General features: G+C 34.3%; 2 protein-coding genes and 1 long non-coding RNA gene across 3 annotated transcripts; all 3 read left to right on the top strand.

Annotated features, from left to right (window-relative positions):
- The first annotated feature begins 406 nt into the window (after window positions 1-406).
- LOC138895479 (uncharacterized mitochondrial protein AtMg00810-like) lies at window positions 407-4,303 on the top strand. The gene is made up of 2 exons (XM_070180168.1): window positions 407-1,327; window positions 4,166-4,303. The coding sequence occupies exons 1-2, from the start codon at window positions 407-409 to the stop codon at window positions 4,301-4,303; spliced, it is 1,059 nt and encodes a 352-aa protein (XP_070036269.1).
- An 8,484-nt stretch (window positions 4,304-12,787) lies between these two features.
- LOC104095401 (protein TRACHEARY ELEMENT DIFFERENTIATION-RELATED 7A-like) lies at window positions 12,788-13,519 on the top strand. The gene has a single exon (XM_009601533.1). The coding sequence runs from the start codon at window positions 12,788-12,790 to the stop codon at window positions 13,517-13,519; it is 732 nt and encodes a 243-aa protein (XP_009599828.1).
- Window positions 13,520-19,251: 5,732 nt separating this feature from the next.
- LOC138895132 (uncharacterized) lies at window positions 19,252-19,865 on the top strand. Its single transcript, XR_011409334.1, has 3 exons — window positions 19,252-19,413; window positions 19,517-19,658; window positions 19,740-19,865. It is a non-coding gene; the product is annotated as an uncharacterized lncRNA (long non-coding RNA).
- The last annotated feature ends 5,541 nt before the right edge of the window (window positions 19,866-25,406 follow it).

Below are 25,406 nucleotides of genomic sequence, written 5' to 3'. Positions count from 1 at the left end.
TGAGGCTCTTCATGCCAACCATACTTGGGACCTAGTACCCTTGCCAACTGGAAAATAAGCAATAGGTTTCAAGTGGGTTTATAAAGTCAAGCATAAAGTAGATCGAAGTATTGAGAGATTCAAGGCTAGATTAGTGTTGAAAGGTTATACTCAACAAGCAGGGGTTGACTATATAGAGGCATTTTCTCATGTTGTCAAGATGACAACAGTTAGAGTTTTGGTTACTGTTACTATGAAGAAAGGCTGGGGACACATTCCAACTTGATGTAAATAATGCATTCCTCCATGGTGACCTATATGAAGAGGTATATATGTAGGTGTCACCAGGTCTTATGATAGATCAGTCTGATTCACACAAATGGTCTGCAAGCTAAATAAGTCTTAGTATGGGCTAAAACAAGCCAGCATGCAGTGGTATGCCAAGCTAACTGAAGCCCTGTCATCAATGGGGTACAAGCATTCTGAAAATGACTATTTATTGTTCTCCAAGAAGATCTCATCCTCCACTATCTTTGTAGTTGTGTATGTTGATGATGTTTTCATCACTGGTATTGATTCAGTGGAGATAGCTAACTTAAAGGCATTCTTTGACAAACAATTTAGAATCAAGGGCCTAGGGAGACTTTACTACTTCTTGGGCTTAGAGGTCCTTTACAAGCCAGATGGTGTTATCATTTCTCAAAGGAAGTTTGCCTTAGACTTGTTAAAGGAGTATGACTGCTTTGCCTACAGCAGCTTATCTTCCCCTCTTGATCCTACTTTGAAATTGAAGGCTAATGAAGGCACTCTTCTCCCAGATCTCACATATTATAGAAAATTAGTGGGCAAACTGAACTTCCTAACTGACACCAGGCTAGATATAGCATACAATGTACAGCTCCTCATCCAATTCATGCAAGCACCTAGAGATACACACTTGACTGCAACTTTTCATCTTCTTATATACCTCAAGAAGGATCCCACACTAGGTATATTTTATTCCAACAACAGTGGTTATTCCATTTTTGCATATTGTGACTTTGACTGGGCAGCCTGTCCTGACTCTAGGAGATCTATTACTGGTTATATTATTCCGGTAGGAGATAGTCCCATTAGCCGAAAGTCCAAGAAACAAAAGACTATTTCCTTGTCTTCAGCTGAAGTTGAATACAGGTCCCTCATGAAAGTTGTTGGGGAACTGGTGTGGTTAAGCAGGTTATTTGAAGAGCTCACTATCCCACAGTCTAGTCCCATTGATGTCTTTTGGGATAGCCAATCTGCCATCCACATTCCTCACAATCCTATGTTCCATGAGCAGACAAAGCATATTGAAGTAGACTGTCACTTTGTAAGGAACAAACTCTAGTAGGGCCTGATTTCGCTCTACCATGTAGCCACTACTGATCAGTTGGCTGACATCCTTGCCAAAGCCCTCACAGGAGTTAAACATATTATTGTCCTTGGAAAGTTGGTTGTGAGACCCTCCCATCCAACTTGGGGGAGGGGGGGGAGTTATGGAGAGTCAATTATATTATTACTTCTAGGCAGAATAGCCCGACATACATTTTTACTTATTCGACTTTGATATCCCGATCCCCTACTCCACATAGTTTTAATCAGGCACTTGAACTTGTATAAAATATTAGTTTTAAACCCTTCTGACCATTGACCAAGCTTATGTGTCCTTTGTTTTGCTGAGTTAAATAAAATAAGTGATTGCACACTCCTACAAGCGAGTAACTATAAAAACTTTGATTAGAAAATAATAAAAGAGAAGAAAAAAAATAACACTAGCCATTATCTCGCCCCTCTCTATCCCATCCTCTTCTTCTTACCCTCCCCCCCTCCCAAATCCCTAGAAAACGCTATTGAAATTGGCACGGTTCTACAACCTCTAATATTAAATTTTGTTTCTCAAGCTGAGTTTTCTCAAACACCATTACATTACTTCTCCTCTAATTTTAGTAATCAACTGGAGCTATGATAAAACATTAGTAGTATAAGACATGCCAAGACCAAACTGATAGAGCTTAGCAGAGCATCTAGTCAAGGAACAAAGTTATTTAATTTTTATTTTTCTCAAAATAACGAAAGAAGATGATGAAGACCCTGGAAAATAAGGGACGGTAAAGCTTGAATCAAGCCAAAAATTGGGTCGTCGTCGACTGCTGATGACGACGAACCTTGATTTTGTTAGTTTTATAAAAAAAAATTCGGCTATTGCTGGAGGGGTCATTATGGATTTTGAGGTAGGAAATACTGAGTGAAATTTCTTCTCTTTCTTTTTTAAATTTTTTGGTGCTGCTTCTTTGGTGTTTGGATTGAAAGAAAATTTAAGGATATACTTTCTTAAATTCGGTCGATGTCTGGGTTTTTAAAGGATGACATGAATGTGGAGAGAAAAGGAGAGATAATGGTAGATTTTGAGTGGTTATCGGCGATGGTGGCAGTAGAAACGCCATGGCTAGTTGAATGGATTGTAGTAATGAAGAAAATTCAGGACAAAAAAATGAAGTAGGTTTGATTGAGTGTTTTCAGATGGAAAAGGAAGGGTGGCATTGTGTAGTAGTGGCGGTGGCGGGTGAAAGAGACAGAGATAGAATGGTGGAGAGAGAGCAGGAAGGTTTGTTTTTTTATTTTGGAGAAGAAAAGGATGGGTTTGATATTTTTATTAAAAAGTATTTTTTATAAAAATAAATAATGATGTGGCATTAATTTATCTGAGATGAATATGATGTGTCATTTATATTTACGTGAGTGAATAACATACAATAGCGGAGGTGTTTAAAACTAATATTTTATACAAGTTCAAGTGCCTGGTTGAAACTATATAAAGTAGGGGGACCGGGATGTCAAAGTCGAATAAGTAGAGGTGTTCGTCAGGCTATTCTGCCTTATTTCTACCTTGTACTATGTTTCAGCATGTAGTTATATGCAGTTAGTTGTAGTTGTTGTAAAGTTAGTTGTATCTCTAGAAGTATAATAGTTAGCATACGTGTATATATATACACAATATAATAATAAAAAATATTAGAGTTCCATTTTACAATTCATCTCATTCTCTCTCCTCTCAGTCGTTTTCCTCTCTATCTCAGAACTCTCGAGAATCACCATTGAATTTTCTGAGCAAGCTTCATATTTTCTTCAATGTGTCAATAAATCATGTGTATCTATTCTCTCTCCCTCTCTAGGAAAGATATCTTTTCTTGAGTGAGTTGGGCCTTTGTACACCTTGGCACAATAATATCAGCCCATTTTAAAAGGGCATGGCATACCCGTAAAACATTCAAAATTCTAGTAACAAACTGCGTGTCCATCAAAAGTTGCAAGTATTTGAAAAGAAAAATAGAATTTTTTCGTTCCTATACAATATCTGAAACTTATTTATCAAAATTATTCTAATTTTGTATATTACCCGCCCTAAATAAGGATTACTTATAAATCATATACATTCCACCTTAAAAGGCTCCCAATCCATTATTAGTACCTTCAATCAAGGGATTTAGTTACACAATTTTTTTTTTCTCTTTTTTCTCCCCTCTTCTCTCCAGAATATTGGGACCAAAGATACTCCCAACAGTCTGTACCTTATATTTAGCATCGAGGGATGCTACATAACCTGCCTACAAATTTCTTATAGCTGAAATGAATTTTTTTGCAGGATCAATATCTTTTGGTTTATTGAATAATAAAATTCATATCTTTTGTTTTGTGATTAAATAAATAATATGATTCATCTATAACGAACCTAGTTTAACTGAACTAATGTTATATCAATGAAAATACTGAATTTAAAAATTAGTAGTATAAGACATGACAAGATCAAACTGATAGAGCTTAGCAGAGCATCTAGTCAAGGAACAAAGTTATTTAATTTTTATTTTTCTCAAAATAACGGAAGAAGACAATGAAGACCTTGGAGAATTAAGGGACGGTAAAGCTTGAATCAAGCCAAAAATTGGGTCGTCGTCGAGTGCTGACAACGACGAACCTTGATTTTGTTAGTTTTATAAAAATATTCGGCTAATGCTGGAGGGGTCATTAAGGATTTTGAGGTAGGAAATACTGAGTGAAATTTCTTCTCTTTCTTTTTCAAATTTTTTGGTGCTGCTTCTTTGGTGTTTGGATTGAAAGAAAATTTAAGGATATATTTTTTTAAATTCGGTCGATGTCTGGGTTTTTAAAGGATGACATGAATGTGAAGAGAAAAGGAGAGATAATGGTGGATTTTGAGTGGTTATCGGCGATGGTGGCAGCAGAAACGCCATGGCTGGTTGAATGGATTGTAGTAATGGAGAAAAATGAGGACAAAAAAATGAAGTAGGTTTGATTGAGTATTTTCAGATGGAAAAGGAAGGTGGCATTGTGTAGTAGTGGCAGTGGCGGGTGTAAGAGGTAGAGATAGAATGGTGGAGAGAGAGCAAGAAGGTTTGTTTTTTTATTTTGGAGAAGAAAGGGATGGGTTTGATATTTTTATTAAAAAGTATTTTTTATAAAAATAAATAATGATGTGGCATTAATTTATCTGAGATGGATATGATGTGTCATTTATATTTACGTGAGTGAATAACATACAATAGCGGAGGTGTTTAAAACTAATATTTTATACAAGTTCAAGTGCCTGGTTGAAACTATATAAAGTAGGGGGACCGGGATGTCAAAGTCGAATAAGTAGAGGTGTTCGTCAGGCTATTCTGCCTTATTTCTACCTTGTACTATGTTTCAGCATGTAGTTATATGCAGTTAGTTGTAGTTGTTGTAAAGTTAGTTGTATCTCTAGAAGTATAATAGTTAGCATACGTATATATATATATACACAATATAATAATGAAAAATATTAGAGTTCCATTTTACAATTCATCTCATTCTCTCTCCTCTCAGTCGTTTTCCTCTCTATCTCAGAACTCTCGAGAATCACCATTGAATTTTCTGAGCAAGCTTCATATTTTCTTCAATGTGTCAATAAATCATGTGTATCCATTCTCTCTCCCTCTCTGGGAAAGATATCTTTTCTTGAGTGAGTTGGGCCTTTGTACACCTTGGCACAATAATATCAGCCCATTTTAAAAGGGCATGGCATACCCGTAAAACATTCGAAATTCTAGTAACAAACTGCGTGTCCATCAAAAGTTGCAAGTATTTGAAAAGAAAAATAGAATTTTTTCGTTCCTATACAATATCTGAAACTTATTTATCAAAATTATTCTAATTTTGTATATTACCCGCCCTAAATAAGGATTACTTACAAATCATATACATTCCACCTTAAAAGGCTCCTAATCCATTATTAGTACCTTCAATCAAGGGATTTAGTTACACAATTTTTTTTTTCTCTCTTTTCTCCCCTCTTCTCTCCAGAATATTGGGACCAAAGATACTTCCAACAGTCTGTACCTTATATTTAGCATCGAGGAATGCTACATAACCTGCCTACAAATTTCTTATAGCTGAAATGAATTTTTTTGCAGGATCAATATCTTTTGGTTTATTGAATAATAAAATTCATATCTTTTGTTTTGTGATTAAATAAATAATATGATTCATCTATAACGAACCTAGTTTAACTGAACTAATGTTATATCAATGAAAATACTGAATTTTCACCTCTAGGTAAATTGATTGGCACTTTGGACAGGAAGGCAGAGCTAACTATATTTGGCTAGTGACCATATCATTTATGAGAAGTGAGAGCATATTCCAGGAATGAGATATTCTTCGAACATAGATAATGTTTACGTATTTCGCCGAAGCCAATCTGATATGAATCTCTTCTAGCTTCCTCCATGTGATATTACGAACCAATAAGGTACATCAACATACAAATTAAAAATAAAATTCGTACAAATTTAATACAAATTTGAATATCTACAACAACTTACATAGTAAAAATAAATTTTATACAACTAATTATATATTATACAATTTATTTACAACTTATCTACAATGTTCATACATTATCTCTACCCAGTTAAATACAACTACAATATCATACAACTTAAATATAAATTTTATACAATTTGTATATATTTTGTATCTGATTTGTATATATTTTATCTGTGGTATATGCTTGTTCCTCTCTAAAATTTCAATCAAAACTTACTCTCTTAATACAATTTTGATATATATCAATAACTTTATGTAAAAAGATAGTATTGATAACTTAAATACAAATTTTATACAACAATTCATACATTATACAACTATTTTTCAACTTTTATACAACATTCAAATAAAAAAATATCTATAACTACAACAGAATACAATTTACATACAATTATACTACAACTTTACTACAATTTTGTAAGTATATTGTATGTCATGTGTTCTTCTTTTTCTTCGGGTTTCAACCTGAAATTCAGTCAAAATCAAGTCTAATCTTCACCAAAACACCCTCAAAATTGAGATATAAACTCCAAACAATATTCTCAATTGTTTGCAACAACACTCAATCCAGACAAATAATGGTTTTTGAAAAATCAAATTCGATTTCAAAGTTTCAAAGCTTTTTAACGACTGTCAATGGTAGAGAGTCAAACACCTTCAAAATTTATTGATTGACAATTTTAATTTACCAATTGTGCAACATGAAAGGAAATTGCTAAGTTAAAACGATTGAAATCCATTGATGAATTCCATTAAAACTCTATACAACAAGAAATCATAAAAACAGAGAACATCAAATGAAGAAAAATTGGGGAAAAAACAAAGAAGGAGAGTAGAGAGACGGAGAGAGAAGGAGTGGGCAAGTATAAAGGGATAAGGAAATAACTGATATTCCTTATTCAATTCCTAATATAAAGGGATACTCATTTAAAACTTATTTGTATATAATTGGTAAATTGTACATATCACCATGTAATTAAATTCTAATTAACCTCCACATCCTCCACAACCTCCGCAACCACCACCACCATCGCCACCACCGCAACAACAACCCTGGTACGTTTCACTATCGGCGATAGCAGCTCCAGTGCCGGCCAAAACAACCATATTCCCGTCGCTTAATCCGTGACCACCACTAGGGTTCCCCGCACCTGTTTCAACATCGCCTCCTTCCTCCTTCTGATTGCCTCTGCAGCTTATGCAACACAAAATGACAAAAAAAGGTATCAGAAAACTGCAGAGCGCAATAGTGGCTGCGTAATCCATAGTAAATATAGAATGTGCTTGTTAACTACTTTAGAGGCTACTTATAGCAGCAAGCCACCGACCGATTACGAAGTTCATAGCCTAGATCTTTATATTTTATGTACCCAAGTTGTAAATTTTGGCTCTTCATAGTCCTTAAATCGAAATATCAAATCACCAACGGATTCTTGGAACTTTTCTTTACATTTTAAGTTCCTGAAGCCGAGCTCATAATTTGACCTGGCAAATGTTTGACATGATATTAGTTTATTAATCTAACAATCTAAGTACCTTTCTTTCCAATGCGATTTGCGTGTCGGACAAACAAGTTATTTGTTAAGACTTGAGGAAGACCGAGAGCTGATATAATCGTACTGCTGAGTCGTTCATTATACCGAAAATGAAAAGGCTTAATTATTCCAATGTCAAAAGGATCAAATATACTCATGTACTTTCAAAAATGGTTTAACAATATCCCTCGTTATATTATTGGGCTATATATACCTTTCTCCTCATACTTTGGAACAAATATACCCTTATTTTGGATGGAGCGCCACGTGTCAGCACCAGATGAAAACGACCCATTTTTTTACCCGACCCGTTTTAAAAAACCCACCACCCGACCCGTTTTAAAATTCAATTTTTTTAAAGCATATATTTTGTAAAAACTGGAATTTTTTTTATAAAAACTGAAGAAAAAAAAAGAATTTACAAAATATATATTTTTAAGTCTTTTCCGTTTTTTTAAAGTATTTTTTTTGTAAAAACTAAAAAAAAAATTAAAAATACTTTAAAAACTGAAAAATATATATTCTGAAAAAACTGAAAAAAAAAATTTACAAAATATATATTTTTAAGTCTTTTCAATTTTTTTAAAGTATTTTTTTTGTAAAAACTGGAAAAACAAATATTTATTTTTACAAAAACTAAAAAAAAGACTCTCCTAAAACAGTGGACTACATATGCATTCGTTTTAAAAAAATAAAAATATTTTGCAAAATCTTTTTTTTTTCAATTTTTACAAAAAAAATACTTTAAAAACTGAAAAAACTGAAAAATATATATTTTGCAAATTTTTTTTTTTTTCAGTTTTTACAGAATATATATTTTTTAGTTTTTAAAGCATTTTAAAAAAAAAATTCAGTTTTTACAAAAAAAAATATTTTAAAAAAACTGAAAAGACTTTAAAATATATATTTTGCAAATTCTTTTTTTTTTCAGTTTTTACAAAAAAAAATCCGGTTTTTAAAAAATATATGCTTTAAAAAAACTGAATTTTAAAACGGGTCGGATAAAAAAAAGAAATTGATCGTTTTCATCTGGTGCTGACATGTGGCACTTCATCCAAAATGAGGGTATATTTGTTCCAAAGTATGACGGGAAGGGTATATATAGTCCAATAGTATAATGAAGGGTATTCTTAGACCATTTTCGAAAGTACAGAGGTATATTTGACCCTTTGCCGTTATTCCAATAAAGTCAATATAATCTTGATTTTTTGTTGATTCTTACACAACAATCGGAGAGGTTTGAAGAATGCTACATGGCCCGCTTGCAGTAACTTTGAAATCCTTCTTTTCCATGGTAACTTCGAACTCTTCATGTTAGGGAAAAAAGAAACTTGGAACTTCATTAGGCCTTCACCATTTTACTTGAAAAATAAATGCATAAAAATATTTATATCTCATTTTAATTTATGTTCAATCAACTACACCTCAATTACAAGTTGATTGGAATTAGCAATCTGAATCATGTATGTCCATTCCGTTCTATTCAAATAAATTTCATTGTAATATTCCGTATGTTTCAAAAAGATTAACATTATTTTCTTATTAGTCTGTTCCAAAAAAATTTATACATTTCAATATTTTCTTAATAAAAAGTGCACAAATATTATGGTAGGTTTCAGATCACAAGTTTTAAAAATTTTACAGCTACATAAATGTTATGACTTATTTAAGAATGCATATTCTAAAAGTCTTTCTTTTTTTTATTAAAGTTTGTGCCAATCCTTTTGAAACAATAATTTACCTACGACCAAAAACAAACACGCGCATAAATACTCCAGATACAAATCTGTCTGTCTCCCTCTCCCTCTCTCTGGCAGGAAGGATATCTTCGTGGGTGGGTTGGGCCTTTGTATCGCTGCAAAAGTACCAGCCCACTTCAAAAGGACATGGCATACACGTACAATATGTATATTATATATATATAATAGTATATATATATTTTATACTATATTAAAAATACGAAAGCCGCAAAATATCGTTTATCTTTTTTACCATTTTAAAATAGAGTTTACACTAGACAAAATAGTCATTTGATTATTCTCCTAGCTAATATTTAGGAGTTTGAATTAAATCGGATTTATTATTTTTAAATCTTTCCTTGTTTGAATTAAGTAAGAGGTCCTTATATTTAGGACTTTAAAATCACTAAAACTTTACCTTAAATAAATTCTACAATTAAAGTATGATTGTAATTTCAAGTTTTCTTTCTACTAGCAGTATTTAATTTTGTTTGGCCAAAATCACTTCAACTTTCACTTTCACTTTAATTGTAGTATTCTTTTACCAGAATAGTCGTTGAATCCTTTTCTTAATTACTATGTTTTTCCAACGATATTCAATTGAATTTTCTACAATTGAACGTTTTAGCTCAAAAAATTGTATAATTGTGCTAAATTTTAAGTGAACAATTTTATATAAACAAAATAAAATAAAATAATTAAAGAAATAGAAAGAAATTTTCTTTGTCTTTTATCCCAAACCAGTAATTAACTTATAAATGTGATGAGTAATCTATGTGAGATTGGTCCACTGACTATTAATTTTATTTTTTGATCTTAGATATAAATATTATATAATTAGAAAAAAATAATTACAAAAATATTTAACAATAACAAGAGAAAAAGAAAAGTGATTAACAAAAGTCATTTACTAACGCTACGACAAACATAAACTGCAAAAGTTTGATTTCTTTTATCAGTTGACAAAGAATTTTTGTAGATAAAAATATAGTTATAATTACAAATTTAATATAGTGTGTGAGATAATATTAATAATTTGAATCATCAAAAAATAAATTATTTGTTTTAGGGATTAAAAAAGATAACTAAGTATTCGAGCTAACTTTTTCTTTCCGGATTTGAATTAACAAACTAGCAAAATAATCTGATTTTATTCCTTTTCAAATTTAGACATAGGTAAAACAAATTTTCAAGTTTACACAAATATTAGAGTACATAAATTAATTTTCATAAAAATACCATGAGTTACAAAAAAAATCAGAATATAAAATAAAATCAGTTATAGTTTTAAGAATTAAATTGGTTAAAATGCAAACTTTAAGAAATTAGGATAAAACAGTAGAAGACAAAATTTATTCATAAACATATATCAGGTGAGACACAATTTAATATATTTGTATATCATATTATAAGATGTGTACAATTACAAAATAATATTCACCCAACTTAACTAAATTCATCATTTATGCATATTCAGAATATCTTGAATTATGAATACAACAACTATGTTAGTGTAAGAAAAAATATTTTCATCATTTAAACAAATATTGCATTTTATTTTAATGTCAATATTTTTTTTTTAATTGATAGACACTACACACACGTGCAATGCACGTATACTAAAACTAGTATTATATACTATATTAAAAGTACGAAAGCCCTGAACGAAATATCGTTCACCTTTTTTACCCTTTAAAAATAGAGCTCGCACTGGATAAAATAGTCATTTGATTATTTTTCTAATATTTAAAAATAGTCATTTACTTAATTCCCTAATATTTAGGAATTTGTATAATAAATGTTTTCCTTATTTGAACTATATTAAATATTCTAACATTTAGAACTTTAAAATCATTAATATTTTACCTTATAAATTTTACACTTAAATTATATATAAAAAAAATAAACAAATAAGAGAATAAGAACATTAAAGAAAGAGGAAGTACGTTTGGCTTTGATAATATGGAAGTGGTCGAATTTGTTTAAAACTTTTATACGTTTTAATTTATATGAAACTCTTCTATATTAGAATATTTAAGAATATATACAAAACTATCCCACTAATAATAGTATTCTATATTATATTTTTAGTTTTCAAAGCTTTTAAATTAGCAATTACAATTATTTGGAACATTGAGCAGAAATCAATAACAAACTTAAAAATTATCAATTATACTGACAAGATAATTTATGAGATCTTTTAACTTCTCTAGATAGTATTAAATTTAGCTGAAATAAACGAGTTTCTTGACTATTCTTAAAGGGCATTTCAATTGTAGACTTTATTTGTGGTATAAAGTGATTCTTACATTTTGAGATTTACAAGGAATTTTCATTTACTTTTTTGGAACATGTCGTGCATGGATGATTAAAAAGAATTATTATTGAATAAAAATATAATTGCAATTAAATACTTAAAATTTGGTATGAGCTAGCTAATTAGTATTATTCAAATATTAGTCTCACTTGAATAATGATACTTTCAAATTAAATACACTTTCCATTCTAACTTAAGTCATTCTTTGAAATACGTTTTAAGTTGTTTTATTTGACTGATGATTGGGCATTTCCGTAGAGCAGTTTCATTTTTTATTTAGTTAGTTATATACTACCAACATTCATTATTTTCAAGAACTTATATTTTTATTTTATAACTCAAAGATAAATTTTAAATAAATTTTCCATTGAGTTAGGTAAAAGCTTGTACACTAATACTAGTATGAAAAGAAAATCAAGGGTGCACTTAACAACGTGGAAGACGTCTCTCTTTATCACTTTATTACCGAAACAAAAGAGAGTATAAAACAAAATCGCAATTTTTCTATCATTCACAGAAAAAAATATACATATAGCTTGGTCGATTAAAGGGTATAAGGAAAGCTCTGGCCCACTTGCAGTACCTGAATCGCTTTGTTATCCTTTTTCTTTTTCGGTACATTGAAAATTTGAGGTAGGTCTTCATCATTTTACATGAAAGTAAATTCATTAAGATAAAATTTACCTCGTGTTAGACAAAGAAAGTAATCAATAATTCAAATTACTTGGGTAAGATATATTCAGACCCACGCCAAATACTTTTGTATGAAGAAAGCAATAGTACAAAAAAAGAGACAGAGGAGTCGTCATTAAAGTCAAATAGTGACGTTTAGTTTAACAATTTTCCATCTAGTCAAATCTATTCATACATATATACTCTAATACATTAACCAACTATCAACAAGAACTTCAAATTGCAAGTTCCGAACATTATTTTAACTACAGTTCGCCTCTTTAACATCAGAAGATGCAGCACAATGGGTTTTGGGACTGGGAGCTCTCATCCTACAGGCAAGAATCTGTAAAGGAACCATTTATGGCATAACAGAACATTGTGGAGAAAGAAGTTTCAATTCGTTGTCAACTTCATTGGTCTGATTATTGTATGAAACTGTGGTTAGCATGACCGCCGTGAAAAATGAAGAAATGAGTGTTTTGGAATGCAATCAATGACAACGGGGCAAAACTTAGACTAAGGGTCAAGTCACAAGAACCTTACAAGTATTATCATACTAACACCTAATATATATATACCCATCTCAACACTAACAACAAGCATATCATACAGACAACTTACTCAGTATAAGCTTTTAGCAAGCAAATATTTCCATTGCAATGGCTAATATTCAAAATTTCAACTTCCCCTACTTCCCCCCATTCCCACCTCATAACTATCCATTTCCTCCAGTAACACCTCACCTTCCTCCACCAAGTGTGTCACCACCACACCAACCTAATACACCTCCTTCACCTCCAAAAGTGGCACCACCACATCCACCAATTACGCCATCGCCACCAAAAGTGGCACCACATCCACCAGTTACACCGTCACCACCACATCATTATCCTAGTCCACCACCTCCAGCAGCAAAGCCACCAAGTCATTCAATACCACCTCCAGCACCAATTAAGCCACCACCCCGTCCCTTCCATCCTCCACCTCCACCACATGTTGTTCCAACTCCACCCCCACCTCCACCCGGACATCATTCTCATACCATCATCATTATATTCGTCTCGCTTGGTGGTCTATTCTTTCTGGCATTTCTCTCAGTTGCTCTATGCTGCTTCCTTAAGAAGAGAAAGAAGAAAACCACTCAGGAAATTGATATCATGAAAGTGGATGAACACATGAAGGTCCACGAAGACATCGTAACTCGTCCAGATGGAACAAAGGCTGTCATTCTGACAATTGATGAAGATATACATATTGATGAAGAGATCATGAAAAAGGAAAAGGTGGAGAAGGGTTCACTAGGCCAATTGGGAGGCGAAAATCTTGAGGCAACAAGCACAATGGCGTCATCATCTCGTATCGATCATCACCACCATGACCATAAAGGCTGATAAGATTTGCAAAAGACAATCTTTATTCATATTTTTCTTTGTATCAATGACATAATAATAATCATTACCGAAAGAGTGTGCAAAAAAGTTAATCAACTTGATGTTTGTTAAATAACCAAGTCATGCCTCTAATTTCTTCAAATGTTTTTTTTATATCTGGTGAATGTTGATGTACTTCTAGCCTTTGTGTATGCAACCATTCCTCCTCATGATGAACTGCTTTACAAAGAAATTTTCATAACTATAATATAATCTAATTCAGACAGCTTCACCTATCACTCTAAAGAGATTCAGCACTTAAAAGGAAAAAGAAAACAGATAAAGGAAACACACATAAATAACAAGAACAAAGAATATTCTTTTGACTGTCAGCCCTAAGCAATTGGAATAATATGCAACTCACTCGTTCCAGTTGGTGTGAAACTAATTCATTAGTCCCTTCGAAAAAGAAGACACATATCTTATTTGAAAATAATTAACTTACACTTCTCCTTTTACCCCTAATTATAAGCTTTTATAACCAATTTAGAGGCATATTTAAGTCCAACAAGTTTAAAAGTTTTATAAACACACAAATTCTATGATATATTTGAGACGACAAGTATCAAAAATAGCCATTTCTTTCTTAAACTATGTCACATGGATAACTAAATAACCGATTTAGTAAAAAAGTAAAGAGGTACAAAATGTAGTAGAGCAGGGCAGGGAAGCTGATGTAAACAAGGATAGAGAAGGAATCAGCATGTATTGATTATCTTAATCATCCAGATATGTGTCCTAGAAGCTCAGCACGGCCAAACATGGCAGCACCAGGAGTACAATCCGGTCACAATATCCATCATAAGTACCTGCTATATTTCATCATTTTCCACTATATCCATTGTTTAGATTAATTAACACAAGATTAGTTCATCTTTAGTATGAGGGTAAAAGAGATTGCTCTTTTAAGCATAAGTGCAGAATCATCCCCTCATTCCGGAACAGAAGTAGAAGCAGAAAAGGAATAATAGCGTAGAGGACAGAAACAGAAATAAAACTGCAGAGTCCACCTGAATGAAGAAGAACAAGAAGAATACCGGGAGACTAAACTGGAGCGTGCAGCCTCAGCAGCCCGAGCCCCAATCAAGATTGTAACCCTAATCTGCCTATAAATTAAAGTGAACTGTCCAAATTTGACCCTCAACAAGCAGGGTAAATAGTTTGTGGGCTCTTTACGAATTTATTTTTTATTTTATTTTGAAATTTTTACCTGTTATAGTAAAGCTTAACACCTTATTTATTTTAAATAAATATCATTTTAAAAAATTATATTCTATAGCTACCTTTTAATGTTTATAGCAAAACATCTATTTATGGTTAACTCCTACCCTTAAGCCACTATATACGCTAATTATTATTTTTCTGTCTCCTTTTTCAGATTTTTCTCACATAATTTACCGTATTTGATGGGAAGTTCTCTCTCCACGTTCTCCCTCTCTCTAATTTGATACACGCCATTATCTTCCCCAGAAAACACGATTCTGCAACTGAAATTCCCTCTCACCCACATCGTCTAGGTCTTCCCCAATCTCAGTCACCACGCTAATTTCATACACGCCATCAGCATTGTCTCTCTCAACTCTCCATTTTTTTTTTGCTACAAATAGTTGTGGTAAGTATTTAACTTGTTAGAATTTTGCTTGTATTTTGTTTATTTTGTTTATATCTACTAATTTTTTATAAACAATAACCATTGTTATTGTATTGGAGAGAAAACTTGAGATTTTCTCTCAAATGTCTGATTCAACATCCCACAAGAGGATTACCAGAGGTATACCCACCAAAGTACTCAATTTCGATGGGCCCTCTTTCTCTTTGCAAATCACTCAAGCGGAATTGGAATTTACAGGTTCAGCAGCACATACAGTTACAGAGAGGAGAACTAAAATACACAATGACAAATTGAAAGAAGCCCAAGTTGAGAAATCTTCAAAAGAATCAACATTTCCCGTTGCGGAAAAGAGAAAAAAACATATGGATGATGCTTCATGTGTTAAGGGAAAGGAGGTCGATGCAAGAAATAGCTCGGATACACGCGACGAAAAGGTAATTGTTGATGTATCAATATGTATTTGAGTCCTCATACATTGAGTATTATCTTCTTCAATGAATTTCTATTATTGTATGTTATTCTATTTATATGTGTGCAATAGTGGATACATAGCTTCCTCTTCTTATTTGTTGATGTGATTTATATGTATGTTGGTGTATTCATAAGTATTCAAAATTTCCTATTTATACTTATTACCTGACTTTTGCCTATCGTATTTAAATGTATTCATAAGTATTCAAAAAATCCATCACTCATTTGTACTTATTACAATGACTTTTGCATATATGTATGTAGATGTATTTATATGTATCCAAATTTTGGCTTCACTAATTTGTGCTTATTTAGTCTAGTGTCTTTTGTATTTAGATGTGTTTAGTTGAATTCAAAAGGTCACTCACTGTATTTTGTACTTATTACAGTGACCTTTGCATACTGTATGTAGATGTATTCATAAGTATTTCAAATGTGCCTTCACTGTTTTGTACTCATTGCAATGAAGAATGATTGTTGTATGTGGATGTATTTATATATATACAACTATTTCCATCACTAATTTCTTACTCCAGTGCATTTTGCATATTGTATTTAGTTGTATTTATGTGTATTTAAAATAATTAATGAGTTATGTATTCCTGTTGACATATGAAATCTTTTTGTAATTCTTGTTGTATGCAGGAAGTTAAACTTTTTGTGAAACATCAGCTTATTTCATCACCGCATATCAGTTCATATACTAACACATACATAGTATCTGACCTCAAAGAAAAGCTTACTCCTGAGCAATACAAAATATTGGGTTCTACTTGTTTTGGAAGTTTCCTTGATATGAAGCCTTGTGAGGTCCAGCATCAATTGTTCAGGTGCTTCATGGTTCGTCAGTTAGAAGGAAGTCATGACGATGTATTTTCAATATACGTCAATGGTACAACATTATCCTTATTAATCAGGGAGTTTGCGCTTGCCACTGGTCTCAATTGTGTGGGTGACCCTGAAGATTTTCGGTTCAACACAAAGGTGCCTAACCGGATTGTTGAGACATACTTTGGCGGCGCAAAGAATGTCAAAAAGAAAGATTTATTGACATGCTTTGATGACAAGAATTGGGGTCATGATAACGATGGGGATGCCATCAAGATAGTTGTGTTGTATTTCATAAATACTTTCATATTTTTATCCGAGAAGAACATCACAACCATCCCAAGACTACATTCTGACTTGGTCGAGAGTGGGAGATACTCTGATTATCCATGGGGTATTGATGCATTCCAATATCTTATTAAATCTATTAGCAAGAAAATGGATTCTCATAAGAAGTACTATAGGATAGCTGGGATGCCTCTCGCAATGCAAGTATGGTTTTACGAGTGTTGTTCAAAGGTTGACCCCAAAATTACAACGCGGGTTGATAACCGGATTCCCAGAATACTCAATTGGAGATCCACTGTCAATCAGCCAACCTATGCTTATCTGATGAACGACATGTTCACTGACCAGGGAAACATGATAATTTACTATTTGTTAAGTTCACGATATTATTTTTTTAAGAATCAATATTCTGTTAGTCAATACAGTTGCATACAACATGAATACATTAGAATACATATTGTTGAATACAGTTGCATACGACATGAATACATTAGAATACATTAGAATATAACATGAATACATTAGAATACATCTACATACAATATGCAAGTATGGTTTTATTTCACTGTCTTCCATATTACCATGAATACATTAGAATATAAAAAACAGTATATAGATAAATATTTCATTCAATGAGCATAACTTTGTAACCATACAACAAACTTCGTTCACTTTGAGTGCATTTCGATTTTCAGATTGTTTACAATGATATCCAACCAAGCGATGTAGAGTTTGATGTTATTCAGATTCCTCCAGGAGGTGTTGAGGTAGAGAACAGTCCTACTCCTACTCATTCAGACAAGTATGCAGATGATTCGGATGACTTTAGTCCTACACCACATCTTCAGCCTAAGAAGAAACATGATGCAAGTGTTGGTCCATCTTCATCACCGCCCCACAAAAAGCGCAAACAGCAGATTATAGATCCCTCAAATTCAGTAACTCAATCCAAGATTTTTCATGCTGGCATATCTGAAATCAATCAAACTGTATTGCATGATAAGAAGCCAGCAGATTCTAAAACAGATGAAGTATCTTCTTTGAGGAATGATCTAAATTCATTCAAAAAATATATGAGTTTTGTATGCTATTAAACATTACAGTTTGGAAATTAACATTCATATATTTTTTCAATACCTCTCTAATTATTTGTGTATTGATTAGGTGATGGGCGAGTTCACGTCTCTAAGAACATTGATCAATGAAAACTTTAAGAAGTTTTCTAACCAGATTAAAGCCAATCAGCCTATGGAAAGGGTATACCAGAGAAAGAAAACACAGGGAGACGTGATGATGGTATTCAAATGTGCTCACCTTTACATTTTTTCTCTGTCTGAAAATTATTGAAAAAATATCTTTAAATAATTTTTACTCGAACTGGGTTTAAACAAGATGTTTTGATTCAAATCCTGATTTTTAAAAGCATGAGGTATTTGACTGAGATTTCATGATATGAATGTTATATGCTTTATTGCTCGTCACTACTGCTCAGTCTTTATTTATTGTTGTTATTTACTGAGTTGGCGTACTCACGTTACTCCATGCACCTTGTGTGCAGATCCAGGTGTAGCTGGACATGGTAGCGGTTGTTGATTGTTCTGATTACAGATTTTCCCGGGGATAGCAAGGTAGCTGCCTGGCGATCGCATCCCTGCTCTTCTCCCTCTTATCTTCCTCTAGTTGTATTTAGCTATTTTCCAGGCTGAGTTAGCCTTAATATTATTAGACATATTGTAGTAGATGCTCATGACTAGTGACACCCCGATGTCGGGCTTTTCCTTCCGCACATTTAGTATATGTTTATATAAACATAATTAGACTATATATTTCTGCTATTATTCAGATTAATAATCTATACAACATCATACACATTTATGAAATATAAATTTATACATGTTACTTTAGTTTTACATAAGTATTTAGTATTATATAAATACATATTTAAAAACATCTTTTATTAATATTCAGTTTACTCATGTATATTGTAACATACATCCTACGGAATCAATCCTATACATGTCATTTCAGTTTCAAATTTGATTTAAGGGTTTTCAAAATGCATTTTTATAACGACCTTCACTATTCTTTTTTTAATTGAAACATGTATGCAGTTGTATTTATTTGTATTATAAATGCACTGTACTTATACATATTACTTTTGATCTTTGTATATTGTATGTAGATGTATTCATACGTATTCAAATAGTATTTACATATATTTAAGCTTGGATTCTAAATACACTGTACTTATATCTCAAACATCCAAACATGTTTAGGGTTTAGCTGTATTTAGATGTATACAAACCATGTGATGTATTATGTATTTAGAAATTTTATAATACACTCATATACATATTTATTCAAAAATAGAATACATATGTTAATCATGTTTGTGGTAAAGTAAGAGTTGAGGGGAATAATACATCTGAGGTGTTGTGTAGCATACCACATGTATGCCACGAGGGTGTATCCAAAGAAGTACATGTATCGCAATTTGAGTTGGCGGACAAGTTTCTTCCAAGTCAAATTTCAGAAACTAGAATTGTGATACATCATGCAACAAAAAATATTGATACAACCCCATTACCCTCTCATAGGAATCGGCGTCCAAGTAGATGATATTCTTCGCCTTACGAGTCAAACTTCGACTCCGCCGGTTAGTAAATTTTTAAACAAAAATAATGTATTATAAAGTTATGATCTATTTTGACATGTATCTATAATTAAATGTCTCTATTAATGACTTCAATTAACAAAAGGTACCTCAGTAAAGTTGACTCCCATATTTGACAAAAAACACCCCTTTGAAGACGATTTAATATCGGGGCCACATCCTATATTAGTCATTCAGGAATATGAGAAATGGGTTCGTGATGGTCTTCTCGCTAAACATGATCAAAAGTAAGTTTTTTTACCCGGTATGTCTAATATGTATTTTTAATTTAGAAAATAGATATAATATTTTTTTTTAATTCCTTATAGAAGTGATTTGGAAGACCATTACAAGAAGAACAAGTCAACACTGCATATACTATTGGATTTTGGAGTTGATCAAGTCACTTTAAAAAATTAGTTTTACCTTCTCTCTTTTGACGGTATACTATGGAATGACAATGTAAGATATACCTCTTTCAAATTCTATTTATTCTATTTTTTCCTGTTTGGTTTGTCTAATTGTATATTTCACAATTTGAGAACTCATACATATTTTGTATGCATTTGTATTTTATATTGTTTATGTGCTATGTAATTAGTTGAGTTATATGAGTTATGTTTGTTCCTTGTTGCTGATAATATACATCTGATGTTGGGTTAATCCAATGAGTTATGGGTATCTTGTGTATTTAACTATATTCAGATTTATAATTATTTCACAGTTTTCTCTAGCAATTTGTTAAAAGCAGTATGTATTCTTTATTAGATTCTCAACTGTACGTCTTGATATAGATCAATATGTTATCGTTATCAATATGTATATAGTTATCATAATGTATTTAACTGTATTCAATATCAAATACATGTATGTATTCAACATTATGTATCCTAACAGGTGATGCCAATTTATATTCAGTTTGTTTTCTATTTGTTATCTGCTAGCCAATTATGTATTAGTATGTATCTAACAAAATTGTGTAAGTTCAATTTATTTTCAGCAGTTGATACTTCTATATTCAGTTCCTATATTTAGTTTATTTTCCTTGATTTCATTCAATGTACTGACGCTATGTATTCAATTTTATATATAGCATATTGATGTCATATTTTACTACTTGAGAAAGAAGGGCAAGTACAACCAAACAACCAACTTCAAGTATAAAACTGTTGATTGTATATTCAAGAAAAGAATCATTGAAATCTTCGACAGGTATGCTGATACAGATAGTAATGCAAATGTAGCCAAAGAAGAGGATGTGGTATGCGAGTACATAAGGGGCTACATATTGCTAGCTAATGTACCGTAGCATACTGTTGACAATCAGTCAACTTGAAGGACAAACTTCATTGGATATTGGCAGTTGTCTCATTTAAGGAGAGATGTATCAAAGTGTATGACTCATACAGATCGGCATGTCATGATGCCTATGTGTCTTCTGAGATAGATAAGCTAGCTAAGCTTATACCTCTGTATCTATAGAGATAAGCAAGGCATAGATCGGTTTCATGACTCAGTATACAATGACAAGGCACAAACTGATCCATTTGATGTTTTCATTTCAAATTTGCCTCAACAAAAATCAGGGAGCATGTATGTATTCAATCCTCTTGCTTGTATCATTTATAAATCTAATAATATGAATTATTTTTCATTATTTCAATCTGTTTTTTCAGGGATTGTGGGTTGCATGTCGCGACATACGCAGAGTTTCTGAGCACTGTTGGTTTGGTTCCACAATCAACATTTGATGCCAATTTACTCTGTCAAAGATATGGTGCGCTCCTTTGGGACTATGCTATGCGGAAGATAGACGCTGATGCCATAAGCGAGAACGAAGCACCCTCAAAGATTGTTAGATAAAACACGGATTCGAATACGTCGGTTAAGATAATGTTAGAGTAGTTTTAGGTGAATGTAGTTTTGGATGGTAGTTTTGTGTGAATACTGTATTTTGGATAGTGTTTTGGTAAAGATGGTGTTTAGTTAAGAAAAAATCATGTTTACATTTTATTCAATCCACATTGTTTATATATAATCATTTCAACTATTCAGTTAATGTTTCAATATTTTTGTGTATCAGAATTTATCTGTAATCAACAGGTTATGTTTGTATGGATACAACAGGTTGCATGTAACGACTCGGCCGGTCGTTTTGAATATTATAATCCCGTTCCCTCATTTACTGCTCAATTTATGTCTTGCAATTGATTTATGACTTATCGAGTTAGTTGGTTTGGGTCCGGAAGGAACTCGGAGTGAAATGAGACACTTAGTCTCATAATTGAAAAATTAAGTTAGAAAAGTGGATCGGATATGGACCTATGTGTAAATGACCTCGAATTTGAATTTTGATAATTTCAATAGCTCCGTATGGTGATTTTGGGCTTAGGAGCGTGTCCGAAATATTGTTTGGAGGTCCGTAGAGGAATTAGGCTTGAAATGCCGAAAGTTTAATTTTTGAGAAGTTTGACCGGGGGGTTGACTTTTTGATATCGGGATCGGAATCCGATTCTGAAAATTGAAATACCTCTGTTATGTCATTTATGACTTGTGTGCAACATTTGAGGTCAATCAAACGTGATTTGATAGGTTCCGGAGTCGTTTGTAGAAATTAAAAATTTCAAAGTTCATTAGGCTTGAATTGGGGTGTAATTCATGATTTTAGTGTTGTTTGAGGTGATTTGAGGGTTCGACTAAGTCCGTATGATATTTTAGGACTTGTTGGTATATTTGGTTGAGGTCCCGAGGGGCTCGGGTGAGTTTCAGATGGTTAACGGGTTGGATTATGGACTTGGAACTCTGCTGGAATTTTTCTGATGCACCATCTGGTTTACTTTATCGCGTTCGCGAAGAGGAACTGAGAGGCTGGCAATATTTGCTCTTCGCGTTCGTGAAGAGAAGAATGCATTCACGAAGGATGGACTGGGTGTGCATCGCGAACGCGAGAGGTGTTACGCATTCGCGAAGAAGAGAGGAAGTAGCCGAGGACCCCGGGCAATTGGTCTACGCGTTCGCGAGGGGGTGTCGCGTTCGCGTAGTGAGGGGGAACGAAGCATCGCGTTTGTGATGGGTTGAACGCGTTCGCGTAGAAGGCATTGAGGCAGAGGCATTTTGTGCTTCGTGAACGCGAGGGTGATGTCGCGTTCGCGAAGGAGGAATTTGGACGGGAGCTATTTTGTGCTTCGCGAATGCGAGGCACTGACCACGTTCGCGAAGAAGAAAAGCCTGGGCAGTGAGTTTAAGTTCTGAAAATGGGACTTCGTCCCATTTTCAGTTTTTGACGATTTGGAGCTCGGATTGAGGCACTTTTTGGGTGATTTTCAGAGGAAACAATGGGGTAAGTGTTCTTAACTCAATATTGGTTAAATTACCCGAATCCATGGTTGTTTTTATCATTTAATTGGTGAATTGAGTTGGGAAAAATTTGAAAACCCTCTCGGTTTAAATTGAAGACTTGAGGGTCGAGTTGGGGTCGGATTTTGGTAAAATTGGTATGGTTAGACTCGTGGTTGAATGGGCTTTCGAATTTTGTAACTTTTGTCGATTTCCGAGATGTGGGCCCCACGGGCGAATTTTGAGCTAATTTTTGGAGTTTTATTGAAAATCATTAATTTCTTATGAAATTGATTCCAATGAATTTTATTGACTGAAACGAATTATTTATGACCAGATTCGAGGCGTTTTGAGACCAATTCACGAGGAAAGGACATTGCAGAATAAGAATTTCACGGCTTGAAGTTAGTAACGATTGTAAATCTAGTCCTGAGGGTATGAAACCCCGAATTTCGTATCATAATACTATTTTGAGTGACGCACATGCTAGGTGACGGGCGTGTAGGCATGCACCGATGGGAATTTGTGACTTGGTCCGTCCCGTAGCAACTGTAAAGTTGCATATTTTGTTGAAACTATATGATTCTTATATGTTTTAGAAAGAGTTTCTGTAAATTGGGCTGAATGCCATGTTTGGGCCGTGTGCCAGTGCATTTTGGACCCTTAGGGGCCTTTGCTTACTATCCTCTCACTGTTTTCGATTGAAAATCTATACTCAGTCATGGTTATACTTGTTTACTGCATAACTCAGTTTTATGACTCTATTTTGATGCATATAAATATTTTTGGGCCGAATACCCTGTTTTACTGAAACACCCGAGTGGCTTGAGAGGTTTATGACTGAGTGAGGACGAGGGCCTGATTGTGAGGATGAGTGTGGATCGGGGCTGCCCGCCTGCAGCATACTTTATTATTATAGCACATGAGTTGTCCGTTCAGCACGTGAGTTGTCTGTGCAGATTATAGCGCTTGGGCTGAAGGAGCCTATCCGGAGTCTGTACACAGCCCCAGTGAGCGCAGGTACCTACTGAGTGCGAGTGCCGAGTGCAAAGCGAGGTATGCCCGAGTGGCAAGAGTGATTATGAGGTATGCCCGAGTGGCAAGAGTGACTGTGAGGTTTGCCCGATGGGATGTATATGAGTGATGTTTTGCCCGAGGGCCTATTTATTGGAACTCCTTTATGAAGGTTTTTATGTTAAATAACATTGAAATTATCTTTGAAATGAAAAATATCAGTTTGTTTTTTAAATGAGTCGGCTTGCCTAGTTCCACGATAGGCGTCATCACGACAGGGGTTAGTTTGGGTCGTGACAAATTGGTATCAAAGCCTAGGTTACATAGGTCTCACGAGTCATGAATAGGTTTAGGAGAATCTTGCGGATCGGTACGGAGACGTCTGTACTTATCTTCGAGAAGCTGCAGAACCCTTAGGAAAATTTCACATTCTTGAATTCTTGTCGTGCGAATTTGTTGATTCTAGTAACTAAATATCTATTGTTTCATTCTCTCATAGATGGTGAGGACTTGTGCTACTGGTCAGGAGGGCCAGCCACCAGTACCACCAGCCAGGGCCGCGAGAGGTCGAGGTCGCGGTAGAGGCCGTGGTAGGGGCAGAGGTGTAGCCCGTACAACAGCTGGGGCAGTACCTGTAGATCCACTGGTTGTCCCAGATCATGACCATGTTCCAGTTGTTGAGGCCCCATCTCAGGCACCACCTGTGCCTATTGTGATTCCACGCCTTCAGGAGGCCCTAGCTCAGATTCTGACAGTGTGTATTGGCCTTGCTCAGGCGGTCTCTATTTTGACGGCCACAGCTACTTCTTAGGCCAGGGGAGGCACTCAGACTCCCATCGCTCGCACACCCGAGCAGGTTATTCAGGGACTTCAGACACCAGAGGCACCACCAGTCCAGCCGATTATGGTTGCTCAGGATTATGTGGTTCTTGGTATGCTTGAGGATGATCAGGTAGGTTGGAGAGGTTTGGGAGACTCCAGTCACCACCTTTCAGTGACACAGAGAGAGAGGATGCTCCGGACTTTTTGGACAGGTGTCAGAGGATACTCTGTACTGCTGGTATTTTGGAGACTTGTGGGGTCTTATTCACTACCTTTTAGTTTTCTGGGGTTGCACTCAGATGGTGGGAGACTTACGAGAGGCGTAGGCCTGTTGGCGCAGCACCCCTTACTTGGCAGCAGTTCTCTGTGGTTTTTTTGGAGAAGTCCGTGCCTCAATCTCGCTGAGAGGAGCTGCGCAGACAGTTTGAGCGGCTTCGCCATGGTGATATGTCTGTGACACAGTACGAGATGCGATTCTTCAAGTTGGCCCGTCATGCTATCTGGTTGGTTCCCACAGACAGAGAGAGGATCATGAGGTTTATTGATGGCCTCACTTATCAGCTACAGTTGCTCATAACCAGGGAGCGGGTTTTGGGTTCTACCTTTAATGAGGTTGTCGACATTGCTTTGCAGATTGAGATGGTTCGCGGTCAGGAGAGGGTTGAGAGGGAGGCCAAGAGGCCTCGTGGTCAGGGTGGATTCAATGGTGCTCCTCTTGGGGGTCAGTTCCAGCACGGTAAAGGTCGCCATTTCAGACAGGCCCAGTCAGCTCGGCCATTTCACCGTGGTGCATCATCTGGCCATAGTTCTCATAGTTCTCATCA

This window comes from Nicotiana tomentosiformis, chromosome 7 (genome assembly GCF_000390325.3).
Source record: "Nicotiana tomentosiformis chromosome 7, ASM39032v3, whole genome shotgun sequence".
Classification (NCBI taxonomy): Eukaryota; Viridiplantae; Streptophyta; class Magnoliopsida; order Solanales; family Solanaceae; genus Nicotiana; species Nicotiana tomentosiformis.
This window is presented reverse-complemented; position numbering and strand designations above follow the sequence as displayed.